The sequence below is a fragment of the Palaemon carinicauda genome, chromosome 31, assembly GCF_036898095.1.
Source record: "Palaemon carinicauda isolate YSFRI2023 chromosome 31, ASM3689809v2, whole genome shotgun sequence".
NCBI classification, from domain to species: domain Eukaryota; kingdom Metazoa; phylum Arthropoda; class Malacostraca; order Decapoda; family Palaemonidae; genus Palaemon; species Palaemon carinicauda.
In genome coordinates this window covers 25,476,517-25,503,471 of record NC_090755.1, presented here as the reverse complement: position 1 = coordinate 25,503,471, position 26,955 = coordinate 25,476,517, and the positions used below count along the sequence as shown (strand labels likewise).

The 26,955-nt window shown below is 45.6% G+C and overlaps 1 protein-coding gene across 2 annotated transcripts in view; it reads right to left on the bottom strand.

The window, feature by feature from the left end:
- Positions 1-26,955, bottom strand: part of LOC137624359 (aspartate--tRNA ligase, mitochondrial-like) — a 195,491-nt gene that overhangs the window by 151,819 nt on the left and 16,717 nt on the right. For both annotated transcript variants that reach the window (XM_068355060.1, XM_068355061.1), the window contains exon 2: positions 13,113-13,279. In XM_068355060.1, coding sequence (XP_068211161.1) covers positions 13,113-13,279 — 167 coding nt within the window. The remainder of the gene's footprint in view (positions 1-13,112; positions 13,280-26,955) is intronic.

The window sequence follows — 26,955 nt, the reverse complement described above, 5'->3', positions numbered from 1 at the left end:
TAGGCCACTACTGTGGTGTTGTCGCTCATCACCACCACAGAGTGACTTGCCAGGTACTGTTGGAACTGTTGAAGGGCTAGAAAGACATCCTTCATCTCTAGGAGAATTATGTGGAGATACTTTTCTGACTCTGACCACAAGCCTGAGGTCGTGTGGTGCAGCACGTGGGCCGCCCCACCCATTTTTTGAAGCATCTGAAAACAGCATCAAATCTGGGGGAGGACGAGAAGATCCACTCCCTTTCGTAGGTTCTCGTCTGCCACCCACCACTGGAGGTCCGTCCGTTCCGCAGGTCCCATGGGGATCTGGGTGTCCGGGGAGTCGTAAGCTTGATTCCACCGGGACTTGAGTTGCCACTGGAGGGATCTCATCCTGAGGCGAACATTGGGAACTAGACGGGCCAGCGATGAAAGGTGACTGAGGAGACGTAACCACGATTGGGTTGGAAGTTCTTCTCGTCTGAGAAAAGGTTTTGCGACCTTCCTCAGCCTTGCTATCCTGTCGTCTGATGGGAAGGCTTTGTGGAGAGCGGTCTCTATAATCATGCCTAAGTATACCAGTCTTTGAGTGGGAAGCAGGGAAGACTTCTCGAGATTTACCATGATCCCCAGATCTTGGCAAAGTCTCAGAAGTTTGTCTCGGTGTTGAAGAAGGGTTGACACCGAGTCTGCTAGGATTAACCAGTCGTCAAGATAACAGAGGAGACGGATGCCAATCCTGTGTGCCCAAGATGATACTAGGGTGAACACTATGGTGAAGACTTGTGGTGCTGTGGAAAGACCGAAGCAGAGCACCTTGAACTGGTATTTTCTGTTGTCCAGGCTGAATCTTAAGTACATGTACTTCCTTGAAGATGAATGGACTGGGATCTGGAAGTAAGCGTCCTTTAGGTCCAGTGTGCACATGAAGTCTTGCGGTCTTAATGCTAGTCTGACCATGTCTTCCATCTCCATGCTGAACAGAGTTCGTTTGACAAACTTGTTCAGAGCTGAGAGGTCGATGACGTCTCCAGCCTCTAGATGCCTTCTTTACAAGGAAGAGTTGACTGAAGAAGCCTGGGGATCCGTCGAGGACCTCTAGGAGAGCGCCCTTCTTCAACAGGGTCTGGACTCCTGCCCGAAGGGCTTGCCCCCTTGCCGATCCCATAGCAAGGGAGTTCAATGACACTGGATTCGTCATCAGGGGAGGTAAAGATGTTTGAGCAACTTTGTAGGCATCCCCCCACTGGTGGAAATGCAGGTGGACTGCCTATCCTAGCGTTTGTGGCCTCGGCTACTCCTTCTAGGAGTTTTGCCTCCCCTGGAGGACTTTTTGCCTTTCCTTTCTTTGACAGGAAAGGGCTTAGACACCATCGTCTTCGCTGTTGTTGTCATCGTAGTGGACTTGGCTGGACGGGACTGCTGTGGTGCTGGAGGCTTATAGGGCTTGGAAATTAAAGCCCTATGAAGGAGGGAGTTTTGATGCGACTTCTTCCACCTCTCAGCGGCATGTTCCACATCCTTAGGCTTGAAAAGAACAAACCCTCTATGGAGGAATGTCTGAGCCTATTGATCTCGGCGCTAGGGACCTTCTGATGGAGTCTCTCAGCTACTGCATCCCGACGTTTCAAGAAGATGGTATTTGCCCACAAGTTCGACACTTGGTGGGCCAGAAACTCTATCGTGCGAGTACCTGAGAGAAGGAAGGTTTCCATAGCTTTCCTGGTACGTTCCTTGGAGAAATCCTCAGAACGTATCAGGATACCTAAGGTCCCCAACTAGATATCGAGCCAAGAAGTAGCTTGCAAAGCACACTTTGTGAGCTTCTCCTGATTGAGGATCTCGGCTGCCGAGAACGAGACCTACCAGTTGGAGAGTCTCTCAAGAGGGACTCCCCTGGTTAGCTCTTCCAGCGAGTGGTGAAGTGGAAGAGCTAGACAAGGCTCCTCTAGGATCTCGAAATACCTCCTCTGCTGTACGCGAGGAGGTGGGAGGAGCTTTTTGGTGGTACCAGAACGGTTGGAGGAGGACATCTCGGAGAGCTGCTGGGAGATCTTGTCCCTGGTACTCTTTACCCCTTGAGACCAGGGCAGGGCTGCATTGGTCTTAGAGGGCTTTCGAGTACCAAAGACGCAGTCTAAGACCGTGTCTTTGCCATCTCGAAGAGGGATCTCTGGGTCGGAAAACCCGTTGAGAGCCCTCATTAGAGTCAGAACTTGCCAAAATGCGTGTTCTGACTTTTGCTGGTCTCCTCCTGTTGTAGGACTTTCAGCGAAGTCTCCTTCTATCCCCGAAGGCTCTTCATGGGGAGAATCGCAGACATTCCCTGAGTAGCTAGCTGGCTCCGTCCTAGCCCTAGTGGAGGACTTAGACAATGTTTTGGAGTCTTTGGATTCCTTCCTGGGAAGGAGGTAAGACTCCAACATTGAAGAGGGTGGCATGTTCCTTCCAATCCCCGACTGTGTTGAACACTCGGCGCGAAGAGAGGTTTCCTCCATTGGTGCGATGGGGGAAAGTCTCTCCTCGCGTGATTCCCTTGAAGACAGGAAATGTTCCTCTGAAAGGGAAGGAGAGGCAGTCCAAGGAATAGAAGGAATTTGCCTCGAAGGTCTGCGTGGAGTCAGCTTCGCCCTCGGGGAAGTGACCGCATCTAGAACTCCTCTTTTTCTCGTCAGTGGGGTAGAGGAAGCCATGGTTCCATGTCCCAATTCAGAGAGGACAGGCTTGAAAGCCTGAGTTACGGCTCTGATCAGGGCACCAGACCAGGGCTTTTGGCTAACAGACGCACTGTCAGACAAACCCATTGAAGGGAAAGGGACTTAAGGATCCCTGGGAGGAGTCACTAGAATAGGTGGGTTTGCCTGTGGTAGCTTTGGGATCCTGAACCCCCTGGAAGTTTCCCTTCTCCCACAATGCGCGGTGGTATGCACTTGCGGGGAGTGGAATGAGACGATGGCGACCTTGCCGGATGTCGTTCCTTGTGATGCGTAGGCTCACGCGCGGGAGGATATTGACGCTCGAGCGAAGGAGACTAATGGCGCTCGCGTGAGGGAGAATAATGGCACTCGCGCGAGGGAGAATATTGGGGCTCGCGCGCGGGCGCGCATCTGTAAAAGCCGTAGGGGGCGCGCGCGTAGGAGAATATTGCCTAGCGCGTGCAGTAGAATCATGCTGGGTGCGCGGGAGAATGTTAGCGCGCATCCCTAGGAGAGGGTTGGCGAGCGTGCGCATGGCACGCGCGAATATCCTTGTGGATGCGCACGGGAGAAGGCTGGTGTGCAGGTGGGCGCTGGCACGTTGGTAAGGGATGGGGCACGGGTGAAGGCAGCATGGCTGACTTGTCTGTAGGCCTGCTATCAGGAGAAAGTTGGCGCGCAAGTTTTACCTGGCGCGTAGAGTGGTGCGCAGCATGGCGCGCAGGAGAGTATGTTCTAGGGCGCATATGCGCACATGCAGGAGAATGTTGGTGCGCGGGAGAGCGCTGGCGTATAGGAGAGGGCTGTTGCGCAGGAGAACGATGGCGCACAGGAGAGCGCTGGCGCGCAGGTGAGTGTTGGCTCACAGGAGATTGTTGGCGCGTAAGCGCAGGGCGCGTAAGCGCAGGGCGCGTAGGCACAGTGTGCGCAGGGCGCAGTGTGCGCAGGAGATCGTTGGCGTATGTGCTATGCGCTTGTTGGAGCGTATGCGCAAGTTGGCGCGTACGCTCTTGACGATGCCCTGTGTTAGAGTGAGAAGAAAGATCAGCGCGCTGTAGTGATGGGGCCTGACGAGCTACTGATGAGTGTTTGTCAGGTTTCGTGGGTGCGTAGGTTGTTGGCGCGCAATAGCACGTTCAGTTGGAGCCTTGTTAGGCCCATGCAGGAACGGCAATGGTAGGTCGGCAGGTCTGTCGGGTGGAAGGTTGACGTGTCCTTTAAAAGAACGACCTTCCACCAAAGGAGGGAGCTGCTTCGCTAGGGGAACTGTAAGTTTACTTGTGAACGAAGGTTCTGGAGTGGGAGGTGAGACCTTCCGGACTCACCAGTGGTAGCTTATACACCCCCCCCTGGAACCCCCCCAAGCGGCGGCGCGAGCCCTAAACCACGCCCCCTTGGGCGGAGTTACCAGGGACGAGCGGGTTGACTCGGCAATGGAAGTCACATTTTTGAAGTTGTAATAGAACAAAAAATAACACAGAAGTGGTTGAGCTTACCTTGGTAGTGCAAGTTATGAAGGAATTACTGTGAAGGTGCAAATTGTTGGACATAAAGGTCTTTTTACTAGTAAATTCAATCTTCTTGTGCTCTCTTGGTTGATATGAATATTGAAAGATTCCAGTTAGTTTGTTTTCTGTGGAATAATAGTGATTGTATGTGTGTGTTCTTGTATATACCTACTCTGTTGAATTATGAAGTTGTTAGAATATTCCCTCCTAAGTACTGTACATGGTCTCCTCGGCTCACGGGGGAAGGGTTGGAGGGTGACCCAGACTTTGAGTCCGGAAGGTCTCACCTCCCACTCCAGAACCTTCGTTCACAAGTAAACTTACAGTTCTGGAGAGGGAGGTCTCAACCTTCCGGACTCACCAGTGGTAGCTAGGCAGATGCTTCAGGGGGCTTGAAGATGAAGTCCAGCGACCACAGCATCGAAAGCTCCCTGTAAGCCGAGGAGAGCATAGTAAGAGCTGAAGACAGAGTCGCTTCTCCAATTCATTCTGGACATGATTTCTTGTATCGATACTCCATTGTATAGCAGTCTTGATGAAGCTTGCCCCCTTATAGAGTGAAAATTCGTTGACTGTTTAGTTGCATTTGGGTCGGCTCTGAAAATGCACTCCCTAAAAAGTTGTCTCATTTTTTGTAGAGACATTATCTTGAAGTGTTCATTTAGCCATATGTGGTCTTTCCTGTCTATGTTTCTTTCCATACAGACTTTGTTGGTGTATTCCAAATAGAAGTTCAATTGTCTGACTGGACATATTTTTGGTCTGTTAGGAAGCTTCCTAAAGCTGATCTCTATTGGCGTGTAGTTGTTCTTTTGGTTTTTGGCCATGAAGGAAGGGTGGTTCCGTAAGACAATGTGTTCTGGGGTGAAGGTGCTCCTGGAAATGCTGAGATTGTTAAATTGATTAGCTCTTAAAGGGCAAGCTAAGGCTACTAGGAACAAGGTTTTCTGTGTCAGTAGTAAGGTAGAGTTATCTTTCGTGGTGTTGAGAAATGAAATTACTTTGTCTAGATCCCAGCCAGGGAACTGGTGAGAATTTCTAGGTTTCCTTCTATTAACTCCCGATATCATTGCTTTGACATATTTGTCCTCTGCAAGACAGTAACCTGGGAAATAGCCTGACAAGATAGGACCTAAAGCTGCTCTGTAGCTCTTCAGGGTGTTGTAAGACAGACCCTTGTCTATAAGGTGATTGAAAAATAAAATAATTGCTAACAGGGGAAATTTGTTGTCTCTTCCATACTCCTTGTGAATGAAACTTTTAAAAATGTTGTATAGGTTTTCATACTTGTGCAAGGAGCTGTCCCTCAAGCTGACAGCAATTTTGGAGCAAACCTCAGGAGGAAAGACGTTAGGGAGCTGATCCTTTAAATTTTGAAGGCGATCAAAGTTGATTGGAGCTTTGCTGAGGGTGAGATACAATCCTTGAGAACTATCTGGTAGTCTTCGATCTTCACAATATATCGTTTGTGCTGCTTCGCGACTGACTTCACTAATGGAATCCATGGTTCCGTCCCCTGCGATATGGTGCAGAAAAGCATATTATTATTGCATTCTTTATTGATTTTAAAAGCTACTTTGTGTAGTAAGAATCCTGGTGGAAAGGCATAGAGAGGTGTTGATCCCTTCCAGCTAATCGTAAGTGCATTATTGCTGATGGCTTTTTGATTTGGAAGAGATGAACAAAACTTTTTGCACTTAGTATTGAAGCCATTTGAGAACAGATCTATTTCTGGGGTGAAATTGAAGTCAGAGCAGATTAAGGAGAATAGACTGTCACTGAGGGAAGTTTCTGTGTGAATGGAACCCAGGTCCCTGGAAAGTGAGTCTGCGATGGTGTTACTTACTCCCCTGATCCATCTGGAATTTATCTGTATGTTGTGATCCTTCATGGTACTAAGTATTTTCCTGACTAGTTCATGGGCTAACTTGTTTCTGATACTACCCTGTTTCTTTATCCAACAATTAGTAACCTTTGAATCAACATGTATTAAGACTACCTTGTTGTATAACCTTGTGATGAAGTGTTCCAAAGAATAGAAGCAAGCTAATAACTCTCTTACATTGATGTGAAGGGAGGATTCTTCATTTGTCCAAGTTCCATTTATTGAGAGCACATTACCCGCTATTACTAATGCACCTCCCCAACCCTGGTTGGAAGCGTCAGTGAAAAGTTCTGCATCTATCTGTGGTTTTGGAATGTTAATCTCTCTGTACATTTGTCTCTGTTCCCATGGCTTTAGGTATTTTTTGAAGGTGTGGGGAATGATTTTGTACCCTGAATTAAAATAACTGTGGTACCTGTGGAGATATTTAAGATGGAATCTTCCCAAGCTTGTATAGGATGCACTAAAATTTAAAGCTCCGATTAACATTTGATAGGAATGCAGGTCGGATTTGACAGAGTTGGAGAAAGCTTTGGCCAATTCGACACACTTCTCTATGTTTTTCCCACTGGGATTCATAGTCTTCTTAATCATATTGTAATGCACTCCTAAAAATTCAATTCTTTGAGTCGGTTCAATTGTAGATTTTTTAAGTGAGATATTCCATCCTAAGTCTGACAAGATCTTAATGACTAGCTGAATGTGATTTTTACATTTTACATAATCTTTTGCTAATATGAGAATGTCATCAAGATAGTTGAATATTAAGATGTTATATGAAGTTCTAATATACTTGATCACTGTGTACATTATTTTTGAAAAAATATAAGGTGCTGTCTTTAGTCCAAAGGGTATCACAGTCCATTTGAACTTCCTTTTACCTAGTTTGAAGGTTAGAAATTTCTGGCTACTTGCATGTAATGGAATGTGCCAATAAGCATCTTTTAAATCTAGTTTGCAGGCCCAAGAGTTTAGATGTAGATAGGGAAATATAGTATTGGCCTTGAGCATGGTAAAAGAAGGTTTTTTAATCATGGTGTTGAGCACTTTCATGTCAAAGATTAGTCGTACTGTTCCATCTGGTTTGAATTTATAAAATATGTGGTTGGAGTAGTAAAAGGAAGTTCTGGGGATCTGCTCTATGACACCTAGTTTTAGCAGTCTGTCACATTCACTTTCCAATATTTTACGCTTGTTAATTGAATAAAATCTATCTTTACCTGTTCTTTTTAATGACCTCTGGGCTTTAAGTTTATTATTAAACGGAATTCTCACCCCTTCATTGATAATTTTACAAGCAAAAGAGGCATTAGGAAGCTTTCTCCAACTATCAATATTCATCAATAATGACTTACCTGTCCTATTCTCTGGGGGGCTCTGGGAGGAGTTATTCATTGGTTTTGAGGCCAAAGGCGAGGTCTCTTTACTTCTATCTTGATTTATAGCATTTGGCCCAATGTCATGATGGTCTAGTGCGAAGCAAAGCTCGTTATTATCTGGTGCTGAGCAAAGCTCATTAACCACTGGTGCTGAGCAAAGCTCGTAATTAACTGGTGCTGAGCAAAGCTCATTAACTGGTGCTGAGCAAAGCTCATTATTAACTGGTGCAGAGTAAACATCGTTATCAACTGGTGCATAGAATACTGGTGCTGAAAAAATCTCTCTTTGAACTGGTGCGGAGCATGGCTCAATTTCTAGGGTCTTTCTTTTCTCTGGCTCCTGAACTATTAGCTTGTCCATTTTGTGACCTCCCCTCCCTGTACCCACCTCGCCTATTACCTCTTCTAAGCGGCTGAGACTTGAATCTAAAGTTAGGGTTACCTTTGAGGAAACTGAACCTTCTTCCCTGAAATCTGCCCCCGAAGTTGAATTTCCTACCCCTGAAGTTTGCTGCCCCTCCTCTGAGGAGGGGACCTTTGTGAAAGCAGGCAGCAATGGCTGATTTTTGGTCTTCAGTTAAATTCCAAACTTCTTTAATGTCTGCTTTGATTATAAGATCTCTTATTTCTTCCTTGAGGTATCTAGGAAGTGCTCTGCTTCTGAAATTTCTTATCAAATTTTGTATGAGGTCTATGCTCCTCCTTAGGGGACCAATAATAATTTTGGACAAAAAATCAATGTCATTTACTTTGGAGGGGTATACAATGTGTGCCAGTGCTGCATGCCCTTGAAAGGCAGAAATACTCATTTTAATATTTTCAATGTCATAAAAAAATTTTCTCTTATAACTGTCATCAAATACCTTACCTTCAGGCCAGAAATTCAACTTTGGAGTATTAATTAATTTAAAAAAGTCTGAGAACTCCTTATTTTGACTACTAACAAAGAATTTATCCCGGTTATCACTATGGCCTTCACTGAAAGTTAATGCTACTAGTGAATTATTCAATTGAATTTTCCCTTCTCTATGAAAAGATGGTTCAGCTTTGAAATTGGTGGAAATATATGAAGGAATGGGTTTATTGAAGGTAAGAAGGTTGAAATCTTCGTAATCACTTTCATCTCCATTATTATAAAAGGAAAAGAGGTCTAAATTTGCACTTTCAGGTAATTCAGGTGATCGTCTTGAGCGCTTAGTAGGAGGGGGAGCCTCATTCTTCTTAGCAGGTGAACCACTTCTGCCGAGATGAATGTTTAATATCAGTGATTTATTTACCATAGAATAATTGAAATTTTGTTCAACAGGTATAGTAAATATGGACAGCAGCGGACCTAGAAGGCTGAAGTCAGGCAATGGGGTTCACGACTCAAATAGCCCTCTTAGGTTAATTCAGTGCCATATTTAAGTGAATGATAAGTTTAAATCTGTTATTATTAATAAACTAGACCTGCCTCATATGTAACCCTTATCAGATAGCCCCCCAGGGCCTAGGCTAGTGTCGATAGGTTTAAAGCGAGAAATGTAAGCTCGAACTTACCTGTGGTCCAGCCTACTGCCTATTAAGCGCGTGCTTTTAATGTGTCAGGCAAGCAATTTGTTTTGTGTGCTTAATTATAATTTTGTAATATATAAAAATTGGAGTATTTAGTTTGTTTATACCGATTAATCGTGTAGTAATCATGCACATGCTTTGCTTAAGCTACTTACGCTATGTTCGGAAGTGCCTGCTCTAAGCATTCAAATCATAACAAGCTTACGTATGGGGGCCGCCATTTGCATTTGTGACGTCATTAGTCTAAATCAGCTGCTTTCCATATGACGTTTTCGTTGTAAACAGAATTTAAAACCTTACCTTTTCTGGATGATTTGCATAAGAGTTTGATTCTGTTGTAGTAACATATTTACGATATCAGAATTAGAAGGCATATCACTATCTGCAGTCGATTGTGTGCGTTTTTCGTTACTGATTACGTTCTCCTCTCCGCTGGAGTCTTCGCTAAGCCGATGCACCTCCGCGGAGGTAAGAATTTGCCTAGACATAATTAAGCCGTGGGCTGAGATATTACTCTGGTTGCTGAGTGCAGAATAATGAAAATCAGCAAATGTTGGGAGCAGCGGGAGGGAAAAAGAGGAGAACGTTCTGTGCCGAAGTCAACTTCAGAAATGTGACTTCCATTGCCGAGTCAACCCGCTCGTCCCTGGTAACTCCGCCCAAGGGGGCGTGGTTTAGGGCTCGCGCCGCCGCTTGGGGGGGTTCCAGGGGGGGGTGTATAAGCTACCACTGGTGAGTCCGGAAGGTTGAGACCTCCCTCTCCAGAAGCAACGTCATCTCTCGAGACCCGAGGTTGTTAGAAATAAATTGGTCTACACTACCACTCGACGGTCTCTCGAAAGAGACTGACCGAGTGGGAGCTTCGGAGGACGTTTGGGCAACGGAGGAAGAGGCCTAGGGTTTTTCTCCCTTCGAAGCAACCTTCGAAGGAGAAATATCCCGTTTGGACTTCTTCTTCCGTCGTCGTGAAAACCTCTCCCACTGGGAGGCAGACCACTCCCTACACTCACTACACTTGTTGGCACTATCACACCGTTGGCCCCTACTAGAAAGACAAAGGGTGTGAGGATCAGTCTCGACCGTCGACATGAACGTTCCACAGGGGCGGTCGGGAAAACCAGGGCAGATGTCCATGGTTGTAGGGGCCAACTTCACATACACAGTAACTAGAAAAAGAAAGAAAAAAGCGATAATGCCTACCTATGACGACGAGGATGAGAGTGGACACGTCCGACCACCATCCGAGCCGAGAGCAAAGAGCTCAAGCACAGGAGTGTGAGGGGGGGGGGTTAGCAAGCTACCCTCCCTTACCCCCGCTACCTATAGGTGTGGGTAGTAAACCCTCGTTAAAAATTAATGGCTCGTCATTTCAGCTACGCCGAAAGTAATACCCCTATTGAATAGCGTGGTTTGTATTCCAGTTACGGAACAAACAAGAATTATAATTAATTAATTCAGCTAAGAAAAATAACTACTCAAGAGAACCACAACCCTCCAGCGGGAAGAAGGGGGACCCCACAGAGACGAAGCTAAAAGTTAAATTACAAAAGTTGTAATTTTACTTAATGAAGGAGACCATTCGGAAGCACAACCTAACTCGCGAACGGGAAAGGTGTTACCCCAGCGGAGTATACTGCCGGCTGCCCACAAGTGAGAGGCAGCACTCCCTTCCCCCAACAGATTCTTCTAAGAACATGTAGAGGGGAAGGCGGCGATGACAGCCAAACAGAGGAGTGTCCCAATGATGATGATTCACCAGCAGCGGCAGCCTGTTGCACGGAAGGCCATCCCCAATGAGAAGACCGATGACCAAGGAAGAAAGGTTGGAAGGGAAGGTTTTCCGTCCTTGAGAACCTGCCGTACTACGCTGTCACACACACAGCACAACACTGAAAAGAAAACCTACAACATATATATAAAAACATTAAGTATACTTTCATATATGTAGGTTAAAAAGTTAAAAAGTCAAGATTAATGGCAGTCGTCCAAACAGGTGAGGAGGAAGAGCGGTGACAACCACTCTCCATCCGAGCCAAAAGCAAAGTGCGCTCAATTACAAGCATGTGAGTGACAGGAGTTGCAAGATATCCCCCCTAACTAGCAGGATGGGTAGTTAACCCTCACTAAATTTTAACGGCTCGTCCTTTTAGCTTCCCCGAAAGTAATACCCCTATAAATAGTGTTGGTTTGTATTCCAGTTACGGAACAACTGTAGCTATTCATAGGGATTATACTTTCGGCAAAGCTGGAAGACTAGCCATAAGATTTTTATCGAGGTGTAAACTACCCTACCGCTAGTTAGCAAGGGAGAGGAGTAGGAGTACCCCGCTACCCCGGTCACACACACTTGTGTTGTCTCATCAATTTTTATTGCAGGGAGGACTTATTGGGGGACGGATGATGGCAGGACAATTTGTATAAATAGCTACAGGTTTGTATCATTAGGAAAAATACAAATTTCTTCAATTTTTTTGTCATTTGTTCCAACACTAAATACAAGCCCCTCCACTTCTTTTCTTCACAAACTCCAAACACTGCAAGGGAGGCCACACCCTGCACTCCTCACAAGGGGATGCCTCCGAACAGATATGCCCCCGCAAAAAGAATAGAGTTCATGAGGATCTACTTCTGGCTTCCGCATATACCGGCCAAAATGGCGACCAGCTTTACCTGAGAAAAGCAGCATGTCTGCCCTTGGAGTAGCTATCACATGCTGCACTTGGAGTAGCTATCTGAAGAACAAGATCACAAACACTCTTGAAAGAGAAAATAAAAATAAGTGTCTGTTAAACTACGGACATAGTAATGTACAAGTAAACAGAGTTGCAGCCAAAGTCAAAGTGAAGTTTGCTCTACCTGTTAAGTGGGTGCAGTCTACCTCGCATTTGGAAGTCAACCATTGTTTACCTTGTTAAAGTTTAACAGCCGTTTCCAGTTTCATTCAAGCCATACTCCTATTGACAGCCAATAGTTTGCATTATGTGGAAAAACAAATAACAATTTGGAAAATAACAGGTATATTATATAGACAGACAACTTCTATTGAAAAAAATCAACATACTCCTTCAAATAGACAGCAAACTTATATAATGACAACACTAAACTCTCTAAACTAAGCAGTAACTAAACTTTCCAGTAGGCCAACACAAACTACCCTCTAAGATAAGAAGCCAGATAATAATGGTCTTCATAACCTTCTAGCAAATAAAAAGCATATTAATAAAGGCCTAATAAGGCCAAACTAACCATCTTTCAAATTAGTATTCAACAAATAGAGGATACTCCCGCTAAAGAGTTATTGACTCCTTTGACTGGCCAGACAGTATTACACTGAATCCCTCTCACTGGTTACGGTTCATTTTCCTATTGACCTCATACACAGAATAGTCTGGCCTATTCATTCTTTCCACCTTCTCCTCTGTCCTCATACATCTGACAGCACTGAAATTACCAAACAATTCTTCTTTGTTCAAGGGGTTAACTATTGCACCCTAGTTGTTCAGTGGCTACTTTTCTCTTGGTAAGGGTTGAGGAGACTCTTTAGCTATGGTAAGCAGCCCTTCTAGGAGGACACTCCAAAATCAAACCTTTTTTCTCTAGTCTTGGGTAGTGCCATGGCCTCTGTACCATGGTCTTCCACTGTCTTGGATTAGAGTTCTCTTGCTTGAGGGTACACTCAGGCACACTATTTCATCTTCTATCTCTTCCTCTTGTTATTTGAAAGTTTTTATAGTTATATGAAAGATTTACTTTAATATTGTTATTGTTCTTAAAATTCTCTTTTAGTTTATTTCCTTTCCTCAAAAGCTATTTTCCCTGTTAGGGCTGTTGGGCTTATAGCATCATGCTTTTCCAACTAAGGTTGTAGCTTGGCAAATGATAATAATAATAATAGGGTAACATTCTTTCATATAAGTATTAAGCTAATAAAGGTCTCATTAACCTTCTCAAAAGTAAATAGAAAACTAAGATGGCCACTCCAACCATCACTCAAATAAGTAGCAAAGTTATAAAGGTAACACCAATCTCCTTATGAAAAAGTAACAAACTTGTAATGGCAACACAAACTTCCAACCTCTATTATTTAGCAAACTCAAGTAGGATAAACTAACCTCATCCCTCAAAAGTATCTGTGTTAGTCCAGCAGAATCCCGGAGAACTGCAAATTTTCCCATACGTTGATACTGTAAGAATCCTCGGAGAGTAACAGTTTCCCCAACATTATGAGAAGTCAACTCACCGCAAGTATGGCTCTTGAGTGTGAAACCAACAGTCTTACCTGGTGATAATGATAAGAGAAAATAGTGATCATAACAGTAAAATTATAAAGTTATCTATATTGTATACAGTAACATAAATATCACAAGTTTTTAACCAAATCTGTGTTTTTCCTGTACAGTACTCAATACAGCAAGAAAACACCAATGCAAGAGGGTACATATTCTAAACATATTCCTTTACTTATGCCATCGCTCCAAAGATTATTGGCTTACCTTCTTTCTCCACCTCCTTACTACTTTGTTTCTATATTTGTCTCACTCTGTTTCTACATAAATTGGGTGTATTTCAGAAATTGTATACAAAATTATTCTAACTTTTGTTTCACACCATCATTATTGAGATAAAATTCAAGGCGTATTTTCTGTATAAGATAAAATTCAAGGCGTATTTTCTGTATAAAGGTTTTCCAACATTCTAAACATGGCATATGAGCTGAGGCCTTTCCACATTCATATGCCAGACATTGCTGCTATACACTGTGATTGACATGCACACATCCTGTCAGGATGGACCATTCCCATATGGCCTCCTTCATAGCCAAGCTAAGGTACTTATTGTGAGAAAAAGCAACAAGAGAGTAAGGGGGTGGAACTGGAGAGCGAGCCAGTAATTTGTGAGGGTGTGGCATCAGTGATTGAATTTGTTTCAAACCAGGTGCCTTCCTTATCAGCCATTTCTCATTGCATTGAATATAACAAATTTGGAAGTAATTTTTATTTTTTATAACAATACAAACCTTTTGCTATTTATAGGGGTATTGCTTTCGGTGAAGCTGAAAGGACAAGTCATTAGAATTTAGCGAGGGTTAACTACCCATCTCGCTAGTTAGCGGGAGGTAGGGAGGGTACCTAGCAACCCCTCTCTCCCACACACCTGTGACTGTGCTTCACTTTGCTTAGAGGTATAAATTTGATGGGGGACAGAGTTGGCAGGCAAGTATATATCAATAGCTAAAAGTTTGTATTGTTAGAAAAATACAAATTACTTCCAAATTTGTAATATTTTCCGTAACTGGAATACAAACCAATGCTATCTATAGGCGTGACTCACCCAATAGGAGGGCGGATATCCCTGCCAATATGGCTTTTGGCCTTACCCGGGGTTCTCTGTATTGTGCAGGTTAGTACACAAATAAGGCGACCATAACACCTCGCTAAAACTGCTGAGCATGGTCTGCGGCCTACACAAGCTGTGTGTTGAGTTACTAGCAATGTGACAGTCAGGGAATAAGTTATTCCGTGTCTTGTAGAAATTAACCGAGTTGACCAAGACATTCCCAATACCACCCCGCCAGGGTATGGGGACGCAACAGTATTGGAACAATACTAGGTTACACAAGGGAGCAATGTTTTACCAGCAGAGGTTTGAGGTCAGCTTGTGCAGAGGACCCAGGATGCTGATTTCCCCAAAAGAGGGGAAGATGAAGAAAGGAAAAGAGCCAGACAATACATTTCATTCATTCAGACTAAAACCGGGTAACCAATGTCCTCAACCATCTACTACTTGTCCAATAAGGAGCTTGAGGTACTATAACAGCTGTTGTGCAGCCACCACAGGTCCGGTAGAAAGTGTGTCGAGGTTCCTGTGGGTCACGTCTTGTAGGTAGTGGGCAGTGAAAGATGTCTGACGTTTCCACATGCCCGCTTGCAACACCTGCATCGCTTAGTAGCTTCTTTCAAAGGCCAGGGACGCAGCTATGCCCGATATCATCATGAGCTCTGGGTTGAAATGTTGGAGTAGGATTGGGAATTAGAACATAGTCTATGACCCTGCAAATCCAAGCAAAAAGGGGATTTTTCGTGATCCTCCTCTTATTTCTGCCTATACTGAAGAAGAGTGAGGGCACTCTGGGCCGAGCTGCTGTTCTTCTCTTGAGGTAGTGCCTTAAAGATCTTACTGGGCATAGTAACAGATGATCAGGGTCGTCGGTTAGAGAACGGAGACTCATTATCCGGAAGGAGTCGCATATATGATCCAAAACCCCCGGATTCTGAGTCTTGGCAACAAACTTAGGGACGAAGCTAAAGCTTACCTCTCCCCATCCCCTTGAATTGGCAATATCATATGAGAGACCATGAAGTTCGCTAACTCCATAATGAAACTCAATTTGACAAGTACTGTACATTAATAAAAACATTTAGCCCTGTTCCAACAAACAACGTTTGAGGAGAGACAATGTTAACTATATTCAACGTAAAAATGAGGCTGTAGGCCAAGCGATAGCCTTTCACCGCTGACACCTTACAAAGTTTTTCCTCCCTGAGGTACAACAAAAACTGAGAGGAGAGATACCCCATCCACGACACCAACCACAAAAGATGGACCACTTTGCCTGATATAGTGTGACACGATTCGCTGAAGTATCCGGTCATTCTCTTTGCAACTGCTCTTGAAAAGCCTTTCTTTTTGAGGAGTTGCTGGATAGCCTCCAGGCATGAAGATGCAGCAATGGAATCCCTTGGTAGAAGATTTCTATGTGTGGTTTTCTAAGTAGTTCGGAAAGTGGTGGGAGCTCTCTCTGTGCCTCTGTGAGCAGATGAAAAAGGTCTTGGGACCATTCCCCATGTTACCGCAGAGGAGCTACCAGGGTCATCGAGAGATCTGGCAATGCTCTGACCTTGATTAGAATCCTCCTTACTAAGCAGAAGGGGGGAAATGCGTAGACATCTATTCTGTCCCACGGATGTTGAAAGACATCTTACCAAACTCCCTGGGGATCCGGTACTGAAGAACAGTGCACCGTAAGCTTCCAGTTTAGAGACATCACAAACAGGCTGATTTTTTATGAACCCCCAAAAGTCAAAACTTTGTTGGCTATCTGTTGTTTCAAGGACCATCGGAGCCTACTATCCAAGTCCTCCTGCTAATATTGTCCACCAGCAAATTCTTCTTACCTGGGACGAAATGGGCCGATAGGGTTATCGAGTAGTTTTCCATTCATCTCAGGATATCCAGTGCTTGAGGGAGAGAAAAGCTGCCCTCATTCCTCATTTCCAGGAGGTTTATGTGGCATTGTCGCTCGGATTCGGACCAAAGCCTGGATGCCGTGAAGTGCAATAGGTGAGCTCCCCACCCCTCTTTTGATTCATCTGTGAAGAGCAACAATTCCGGGGATGAGAGAGAAGGTCTACTCCCCTGAGCAGATTGATGTCTGACACCCACCAACTCTGGTCTCTCTTCTAGTATGGACCTACCAGCACCAAGGTGTTTAGTGGGTCGAGGTGCTGAGACCAAAAGGTCTTCAGTTGCCACTGTAGTGAGAGAATGTACAGACGGCCATTGGGAACAAAATTCTCCAGAGAGGTTAGATGTCTCAGCAGCCTTTGCCAAAGCTCTGCTGGTAAATTGTCCTGTGAGAGAAAAGGGCGATCTACCCTTTTCATTCTCTCTACTCATTCTTCGGACAGAAAAACTTTGCCCAGTTTGGTCATGATTCTCATCCCTAGATATACCATCTCTTGAGAAGGTTGCATTTACGACTTCTTGTAGGCCTAAATTACCACGATCCCCAGATACTGTACTGGCAAAAAGTTAGAAGCCTGTTTCGGTGGAGAAGGGTCTTCCTCTAGTCTGCTAGAACTAGCCAGTCATCTATATAACAACGAATGCTGTTCTTGTGACCCCAGGTGGACACTAAGGTGAAATTCCAAGTGAACACCTGAGGTGCAGTGGACAGGCCGAAGCACAGCACCTTGAACTGGTATATCTCTCCACTTCATGTGCATCTCAGGTGCTTCTTTGAGGAAGGATGAATGGGGATCTGGAAATAGGCATCCTTGTGGTCTAACTATATCATGAAGTCCTGAGGTCTGACCATCTGAGCTGTCTCCATCTTGAATGGAGTTTGTTGAACAAAATTGTTCAAGGCTGAGACATCGAAGACTGGTCTCCAGCCTCCAGATAACTTTTCTACAAGATTCAACCAACTGTAGAAGCCTGGATACTCTTCCAGAACCTCTTGGAGAGTGTCCTTCTCTAACATGGTCTGGACTTTGGACTGAAGGGCCTGTTGCTTCGTGGATCCCCTCACGAAGGAATCTCACATCGTCACATGGAGGATCAGAGGAGGGTGAGAGTGTGAACGGGAGGATGTGTTGTCTTTGAACACGGAGACTGACCAAGGTTTGGCCAAGTGGAGCATCCACCTTTGCCAGCTGCTCTTCAGGCATCCCCCTACCAGTGGACTGGTCAGGAGAATGCCTTCCTAAGGAGGAACATCTACATTTACCTCTCTTCCCTTCCTTACCCCCCTCCAAACCCTTAGGTCGAAAGGGCTATTTGGGACCTTGAAGTTGTGCTACCTGCTTCTTCGGCTGCGAACTCTTCTTCGACCCCTGGGTCTTCGTCAGAGAAGAGTAAGGGCGTGAGGTCATAGCCCTATGGAGGAAGGAGACCTAGCTCACCTTCCTCCACCTGTCTGCCACTGCCTCAATGTCCTTCATATTAAAGAGGAAGGGAGCATCCATTAAGGAGTAGTGGAACCTCATCGGCTCTCTCTTTGGTATCGGCCGCTGAAATTTTGAGACCATAGCATCCCATGCCTCAAAACCCAATTGACCCACTGGTTCCCGATGTTCTGTGTTAGGAACTCCAGAGATCTAGATGCTGAGAAGAAGGAGGTTGACATAACCTCCCTCTTCTGTGAATAGAAAGGTCCTCGTTCTTAATGAGGTAGCCTGCTGTTCCTAACCAGTAGTGAAGCCATGAAATGGATTGCAGAGAGCAATTTACAACCCGTTCCATGTTGGCAGCGTCAGTGCACTGACAAGGTTGCCAGTTTGGCCAGAGAAGAGTTCCAAGTCAGGACCAGAATTGCAGGATCCAAAGGTAGAGGAGATGCAACATCCACCACTATCTCATAATACTTCCTCAGCTGTACGTATGGAGGAGGATGTAATCTGAGAGGAGTTCACCGACCGTAAGGACTGTGATGCTCCCGCCACCTGGGCGTAAGCCCTTTTCTTTGATGCCTTAACCCTCCTTGTCCAAGGTAAGACTATCCCTAGTCTTGGTGGGTCTTGGTGTGTCATAGAAGAGGTCCAAGACTGCGTCCTTGCCCTCCACTGAAGCTTGATCTGGTTCCCCTAGTGAGTTGACCTTCCTTAGGCAGAAGACCTGCAGAAAGAGATGGTCTGCATTTTTCTGCTCTAGGCGAGAGATCTTGGGGCTGGCGGACACCAGCAGCACCCCGTCAGTGTTCTGAACCATTGTCAAAGGGTTCCTTCTCCTCTGATATAGCACCCAGAGCACCCTTGTGAGGGTTGATGTCATCACCAGAATTCCTTCTTGAGCTCTTGGAGGAAGGATGCTGTGTTCAGGTTTTACGGAAACAGACGCTGAGGTCGACTTACCCTCCCTTTAAAATTGATGCTCACACATAGAGTATCAATTCTTAGGGATGGCCTTAGCATCCTTCCTTCCTCTTGGATGGATGTTAAAATCCTCAAGAAGGGAAGAACTTTCCTTTCTCTCTGCACCTTCGGATGGAGCGGAAGGAGGAGAGACTGCCACTAGAGCAGAAGGCTCAGGCCGGTTCAGCTCTATAGGCGACAGCCTACAGCTGTCTGTGTATGAGAGATCTCGGTCCCCTGCTAGTATGTGGATGAACAGTGTCCCCAGGCGGGGGAGTGTTTGCCCTTTCATTCCGTTTCCTCTTCAGCGGGATGATGGGAATCACCCCCCACCTCTCCCATATTGGTTCCTGGCCGATGGATGCCTTGATATTCCGATGCCTCTGATATCTTGCGGACACCTGAAGAAAAGGAGGCCTGGGGGGAGCACGAGGAGGAATGGTGTAAAGGATACAAGGAAAAGTAATATATTTTAAGAAGAATATCAACATTAAAAAAAATATCTCCTATATAAACTATAAAAACATTAACAAAACAAGAGGAAGAGAAATAAGATAGAATAGAGTGCCCGAATGTACCCTCCAGCAGGAGAACTCTAACCAAGACAATGGAAGACCAGGGTACAGAGGATATGGCACTACCCAAGGCTAGAGAACAAATGGTTTGATTTTGGATTGTCCTTCTCTTAGAAGAGCTGCTTACCATAGCTAAAGAGTCTCTTCTACCCCTACCAAGCGGAAAGTGGCCACTGAACAATTACAGTGCAGTAACCCCTTGGGTGAAGAATTGTTTGGTGATCTCAGTGTTGTAAAGTGTATGAGGACAGAAGGATATGTAAAGAATAGGCTAGACTATTCAGTGTGTGTGTGTGTGTGTGTGTGTGTGTGTGTGTGTAGGCAAAGGGAAAATGAACTGTAACCAGAGAGAAGGATCTCATGTAGTACTGTCTGGCCAAAGGAATGGTCGGATTGCCCGGGGATGGAACTGTCGAAGGAAGATCGGTCAGTCCAAAGACCGTCTAATTCACTGCCTGGACAAGGTCCAGGAACCAGGGTGCATCTCTCGAGAATGGTACTGTTCCCGGTTGAGTCCCAAAAGACTGTTTCCTTAGCTTAGATGCATGCCAAGGAATGAGAGGCCACAAGAAGATGTCAAATTACGCTCTTCCCTAGGGAAGCGGGTGCCGTCCGCATGTCTAACCTTACGATCGGTCGCGCATGTAAAGCTACCTGACCTTGTAAGTGAACATGCTGGTCCTCTCACAAGGTAGGCCGAAGGTGAGGTGAGCGTTGGCGGGCCAAGAGCTGATAAGCTGTGCTTGTGCGCACACATTTCTCAGCACGCACAGGTAAGGTGTAGTCTACCTGTGGTTGTCTGTCTACCTACACGTAGCACATAGAGCACACTAGTAAAGTAAAGCTCGCCTGAGCTATAGACAATGCATTTTGTGCTTGCGAGTTAAGGTGGAAAAACTCGCCGGAGGGGGAAAGACGGGTTTCCTTCCTATCTCACAAGGGAGAGGAAGGAAAGCTAACTGTTGAGTGCTTGCACACAGGCAGTGAAACAGATTCCACCTCGCAAGAGGTAGAAATTGAAGCCCTAAGCTTCTGAGCGTTTGGCCTTGTATAGTGACGAACACTATGTTGTACACAAGAGCAGTAGGACAAAACAGCGAGGAGGAGGAATCACAAGCAACCGCCAACCTCCCTTGTCATCCAACTTCAAAAGGCTATGATCTGATGGACTGGAGCGGGGCATGAACGAATCCAATCCCCTTCAGTGAAAACCACAGGGGGAGGGGGGGGACACTAAGGAGAAGGCTGTCTCTCCGCGGGCAGGGAGGACGATCAACCCCTTTTGCCCTTGTCAGAAAATCTCCCCAGAGACGAAAAGAATGCTGAACAGAGGCTGGTGATAGGAAGCTCTCTTTGGAAGGGAAGGCTGCCCAACACCTGGTGGAGGATAACTCTCCCTCGGAAGGGAAGGATGCTTAACCCCTACAGGCAGGCCTCCAGGCAGCTTAATCTGCTTACCACCTGTCTGAGCAAACCCAGACAGATGATCTGTATCATGAACTGCCCTTGGAACGTAGCCGAAGCTAGTCTAAGAGTTCATCTTGGAGGGATCAGCCGACAAATCACTCCGAGGAGTACTTGTCACTAACTGCTCACGCCCGCCGAAGCAGAGCGAACGTCGGGGCAAGCAGGTGCTGAGGTCAAGATGAAGTGATGCGCATGAGACTCAAGGGGGAATATGGGATTCAACCCCTAGGGAGGATGTCTGCTCCCATTGCACACCCAACTGCAAGACTTCTCCAAGCCTTTCTTTGCATAGGGAACCCATGAGCCCCAAGGTAGGCCACAGCAAATGCACATCCTCATCAGAAAGCAATTCACCTACGGTAGTGGCCGGCGCTGCTTCGCTAGAGGAAGCAAAGGAGGCCCCCGGAGCATAAAGTTGTCCTGGAGTCACATGGACGCTTGCATGGTTAATGATTCCCACGAGCAGAGATACCGGAAAAGAAAAAGCTATGAAGGAAATTTTTACCTTTTAGGCCAGTATAGGGTATTAACTGGGGAGTGAGACAACGTCTGTACTCCAATGGGCCAAAATAAAAAGTGGGAATTGTTTGCTAGAGCAGGTGTGAGTGGGGTGGTTGGTCTACCCCGCTACCCACCTCCACTAACCAGCGAAGGGTAGTTACACCACGCAAAAGCTTTAACGGCTAGTTTCAACTATCGCCAAAAAGGGATTTTGACGAAGGAAAAATCTATTTCTGGGAAGAGGCCTGTGACGCCCGGTGAGAAAGGTCCTTCCTTATACCTTTCCTAATATAAATCTTCCAAATATACTAGAGAAAGATAAAAGCATGGAATGCAGAGGTTACAACCCTCGCGCGAACACCTTGTAGGTGTCGTGTATTAAACAAAGGCGTGTGTAAACCACTATTCACAGGTTGTCTTCCATTTAGATAATCCCTTCATCAATGGGGAGGGCCGTGACAGGCCCTAGATAACATGGTTGAACTCCCCAACGACACCTACCACGCGCGCCCTCTAGGACATCCTTCTTTAATTGGACTTTAAGCAAGCATAGTTTTTTTGGGCACAGTGTTTTTTCGAAGAATTTCTCGTTATTTCAACATGACTGACGTTGTTACTTCACCCTTACCAATGTTAAGTACCATAGTTTGTATCGGCAGCCATTTTGGGTATGTTCGCTTCGGTAAATTTTCTAGTTAATTTTGCCCATCTGGTACTCTGTCAGATAGGTTATATCACTTACGTTTTATGGCCTTTTATGTTATCATTAATTATTATTAATTTTTACTATGGTATTTATTTGCTTACAAGTCCAATTTGGACCTACGAAGAATAGCGATTTAAGATAGCGTTTTAAAGCATAGTAACGATTTAAAGCTTAGCGATTTAGTCTGTTAATTTGTACCCTCCTGGAGGGTTCGTTTTAGACTATATCCTTGTTTTTTTGTTACGTTGTCGTTATTCTTCGTTATTACTATTACTAAGAAAAGCAATCAATTTTATTAATTTTCTTATTTATTGTGTGATGTTAATTTTTAATATGTAACCTTGAGAGCGAAAGCATAGAGTGCTCGTTTCCTGTTCTACAGGTATGAGTTATCCTTTCTCTCGTTTTCTTTGAGTAAGAGAGGTGAATTTCCCGTTCTCCGTTTTTATACGATCACGGGTTATTCAGGCCTCTTCTCAGTATCAGAATTGATGATAGTACGTTTAATATTATAAACGATTTATTGATGTGGTTACTGTTAATATAGCTAACACTATTATTAGGTACGTTAGTGTATGAGTCATTAATTGGGGTCGTTTTATACCGACACCCTTAGCTCCGCCCTGAGTTATGTTTGGCTCCGCCTTGAGTTATGCTCCGCTATAATGGATACTCATTGGGTGATATAATAAAATAAATTTTTGAATATACTTACCCGGTGATTATAATAGCTGCAACTCTGTTGCTCGACAGAAAACTCTAAGGTAAAATTCGCCAGCGATCGCTACACAGGTTGCGGGTGTGCCCAACAGCGCCATCTGTCGTCCAGATACCCAGTACTCAATGTAAACAAAGAACTCAATTTTCTCCTCGTCCCACTGCGTCTCTATTGGGGAGGAAGGGAGGGTCCTTTCATTTATAATCACCGGGTAAGTATATTCAAAAATTTATTTTATTATAAAAATGTTATTTTTATTAGTAAAATAAATTTTTGAATATACTTACCCGATAATCATGTAGCTGTCAACTCCGTTGCCCGACAGAATTCTACGGGAGGGATACGCCAGCTATCACTATACTAGAAGGGGGTGTACTCACCAGCGCCACCTGTGGCCAGGTACTACAGTACTTCTTGTTGACACCTCCTCAATTTTTCCTCGGTCCACTGGTTCTCTATGGGGAGGAAGGGAGGGTCAATTAAATCATGATTATCGGGTAAGTATATTCAAAAATTTATTTTACTAATAAAAATAACATTTTTCAATATTAAACTTACCCGATAATCATGTAGCTGATTCACACCCAGGGGGGTGGGTGAAAACCAGTGTACAAGATTAAAGGATAGCTAAGTATCCCGTATTTCATATAATCAGTTATCTCAAAATAACAATGAAATAATAAGTACCTGGTAAGGAAGTCGACTTGAACCGTTACTCTGCCTTTTTTTAAGTTCGTCTTCCTTACTGAGCGCAGCGTTCCTCTTAGGAGGCTGAATCAACTCTAAGGTGCTAAAGTATATAGGGCTGCAACCCCTACTAAAGGACCTCTACACAACCTCTAACCCAGGCGCTTCTCAAGAATGAATTGACCACCCGCCAAATCAAAAGGATGCGGAAGGCTTCTTAGCCTACCGTAACAACCATAAAAACAACAATAAAAGCATTCAAGAGAAAGGTTAAAAAAGGTTATGGGATTAAGGGAATGTAGTGGCTGAGCCCTCACCTACTACTGCACTCGCTGCTACGAATGGTCCCAGGGTGTAGCAGTTCTCGTAAAGAGACTGGACATCTTTAAGATAAAATGATGCAAACACTGACTTGCTCCTCCAATAAGTTGCATCCATTATGCTCTGCAGAGAACGGTTTTTATTAAAGGCCATCGAAGTAGCTACGGCTCTCACTTCGTGGGTCCTTACCTTCAGCAAAGCAAGGTCTTCCTCCTTCAAATGAGAATGGGCTTCTCTAATCAGAAGCCTTATATAATACGAAACCCCATTTTTGGACATGGGCCTCGAAGGTTTCTTGATTGCACACCATAAGGCTTCTGACTGTCCTCGAATAGGTTTTGACCTATTAAGATAATATTTCAGAGCTCTGACAGGGCAAAGAACTCTTTCTAGCTCGTTACCTACCATGTTGGAGAGGCTAGGAATTTCAAACGATCTAGGCCAAGGACGTGAAGGAAGTTCATTCTTAGCTAAGAATCCGAGCTGTAAAGAACATGTTGCAGATTCGGATGTGAACCCAATGTTCTTGCTGAAGGCATGAACCTCACTGACTCTTTTGGCTGTTGCAAGGCAGACGAGAAAAAGAGTCTTGAGGGTAAGGTCCTTGAAGGAAGCTGACTGGAGAGGTTCGAACCTAGGTGACATAAGGAACCTTAAGACTACGTCTAGATTCCAGCCTGGAGTGGGTAGACGACGTTCTTTAGAAGTCTCAAAAGACTTAAGGATGTCTTGAAGGTCCTTGTTGGAAGAAAGGTCCAACATACTCCTGTACCCTTTAATCGTAGGAGCTGAAAGGGATCTCTCATTCCTTAGATGTAATAGGAAGTCAGCTATTTGGGTTACAGAGGTATTGGTAGAGGAAACTGCATTGGCTCTACACCAGCTCCGGAAGACTTCCCACTTGGATTGGTAGACTCTACGAGTGGATACCCTCCTTGCTCTGGCAATCGCACTGGCTGCCTCCTTCGAAAAGCCTCTAGCTCTAGCGAATCTTTCGACAGTCTGAAGGCAGTCAGCCGAAGAGCGTGGAGGTTTGGGTGCAACCTGTCTACGTGAGGTTGACGTAGAAGGTCCACTCTTAGAGGGAGAGTCCTGGGGACGTCGACCAGCCATTGTAGTACCTCTGTGAACCATTCTCTTGCAGGCCAAAGGGGAGCAACCAGCGTCAGCCGTGTCCCTTCGTGCGAGATGAACTTCTGAAGGACTTTGTTTATGATCTTGAACGGTGGGAATGCGTAAAGGTCGAGATGGGACCAGTTCAGCAGAAAAGCATCCACATGAACTGCTGCTGGGTCTGGAACTGGGGAACAGTACAAAGGAAGTCTCTTGGTCATGGAGGTGGCAAAAAGATCTATTGTCGGCTGACCCCACAAGGTCCAAAGTCTGTTGCACACGCTCTTGTGGAGGGTCCATTCCGTGGGGATGACCTGATCCCTTCTGCTTAGGCGATCTGCTGAGACGTTCATGTTGCCCTGAATGAACCTCGTAACTAGGGTGAGGTTTAGACTTCTTGACCAAATGAGGAGGTCCCTTGCTATCTCGTATAGGCTCCTCGAATGGGTCCCTCCTTGCTTGGAGATGTAAGCCAAGGCTGTGGTGTTGTCGGAGTTCACCTCCACCACCTTGCCTAGCAGGAGGGACTTGAAGTTCAATAGGGCTAAATGAACTGCTAGTAGCTCCTTGCAGTTGATGTGGAGCGTTTCCTGTTCCTCGTTCCACGTTCCCGAGCACTCCTGTCCGTTCAAGGTCGCGCCCCAGCCCGAGTCCGATGCATCCGAGAAGAGATGAAGATTGGGGGTCTGAATCGCCAACGATAGGCCCTCCCTGAGAAGGAGATTGGTCTTCCACCACAAGAGAGTGGTCTTCATCTCTTTGGTGACCGGGATAGAGACTGCTTCGAGTGTCAAACCCTTGTCCCAATGAGCTGCTAGATGGAATTGGAGAGGGCGGAGGTGGAGTCTCCCTAGCTCGACGAACAGGGCCAACGATGAAAGGGTCCCTGTGAGACTCATCCACTGTCTCACCGAGCAACTGCTCCTCTTCAGCATGCTCAGGATGCAATCTAGGGCTTGGCTTATCCTTGGGGCCGATGGAAAAGCCCGAAAATCCTGACTCCGAATCTCCATTCCCAGGTACACAATGGATTGGGAGGGAATGAGCTGGGACTTTTCTAAATTGACTAACAGACCCAGTTCTTTGATCAAGTCCAAAGTCCAGTTGAGACTCTCCAGACAGCGACGACTCGTGGAGGCTCTCAACAGCCAGTCGTCTAAATAAAGGGAGGCTCTGCTGTCCGATAAGTGGAGGAATTTTGCTATATTCCTCATCAGATGCGTAAACACCATAGGAGCTGTGCTTAGGCCAAAACACAGGGCTTGGAATTGGTAGACAACCTTTCCAAAAACGAATCTCAGGAAAGGTTGGGAGTCTGGATGAATAGGAACGTGAAAGTAAGCATCTTTCAGATCCAACGAGACCATCCAGTCCTCCTGCCTGACCGCTGCTAGGACCGACTTCGTCGTCTCCATAGTGAACGTCTGCTTGGTGACATAAGCATTGAGCGCGCTGACGTCCAGCACCGGTCTCCAACCTCCTGTCTTCTTGGCCACCAGAAAGAGACGGTTGTAGAAGCCCGGGGATTGATGGTCCCGGACTATAACCACTGCCTTCTTCTGTAACAGGAGCGACACCTCCTGGTGCAACGCTAGCCTCTTGTCCTTTTCCTTGTAGTTGGGAGAGAGGTTGATGGGAGATGTGGTCAGAGGGGATTTGCGGCAGAATGGTATCCTGTAACCCTCCCTCAGCCAACTGACAGACTGGGCGTCTGCACCTCTCTTTTCCCAGGCTTGCCAGAAGATCTTGAGTCTGGCTCCTACTGCTGTCTGGAGAGGAGGAGAGTCAGTTTTTGCCTTTAGAAGCCTTGGAACCTTTCCTAGACTTGCTCCTGGAAGAGTCTGGACGGGAGCTTCCTCGGCTGGGGGCTCTACCACGAAAGGGCGGAATAAACCTCGTAGCAGGAGTATCAGCCACTGGGGTGCGATAAGTCCTGGGGACTGAGGGAGCAACCTTAGTCTTACGAGCTGAAGAGGCCACAAGATCATGGGTGTCCTTTTGAATCAGGGCCGCAGACAGGTCCTTAACAAGCTCTTCGGGAAACAGGAACTTAGAGAGCGGAGCGAAAAGGAGTTGAGACCTTTGACAAGGTGTGATGCTGGAAGAAAGGAAGGTACAAAGCTGCTCCCTTTTCTTAAGCACTCCTGACACAACATTGAAGCAAGCTCGCCAGATCCATCCCTAATAGCTTTATCCATGCAGGACATTAAGAGCATGGCTGAGTCCTTGTCCGCA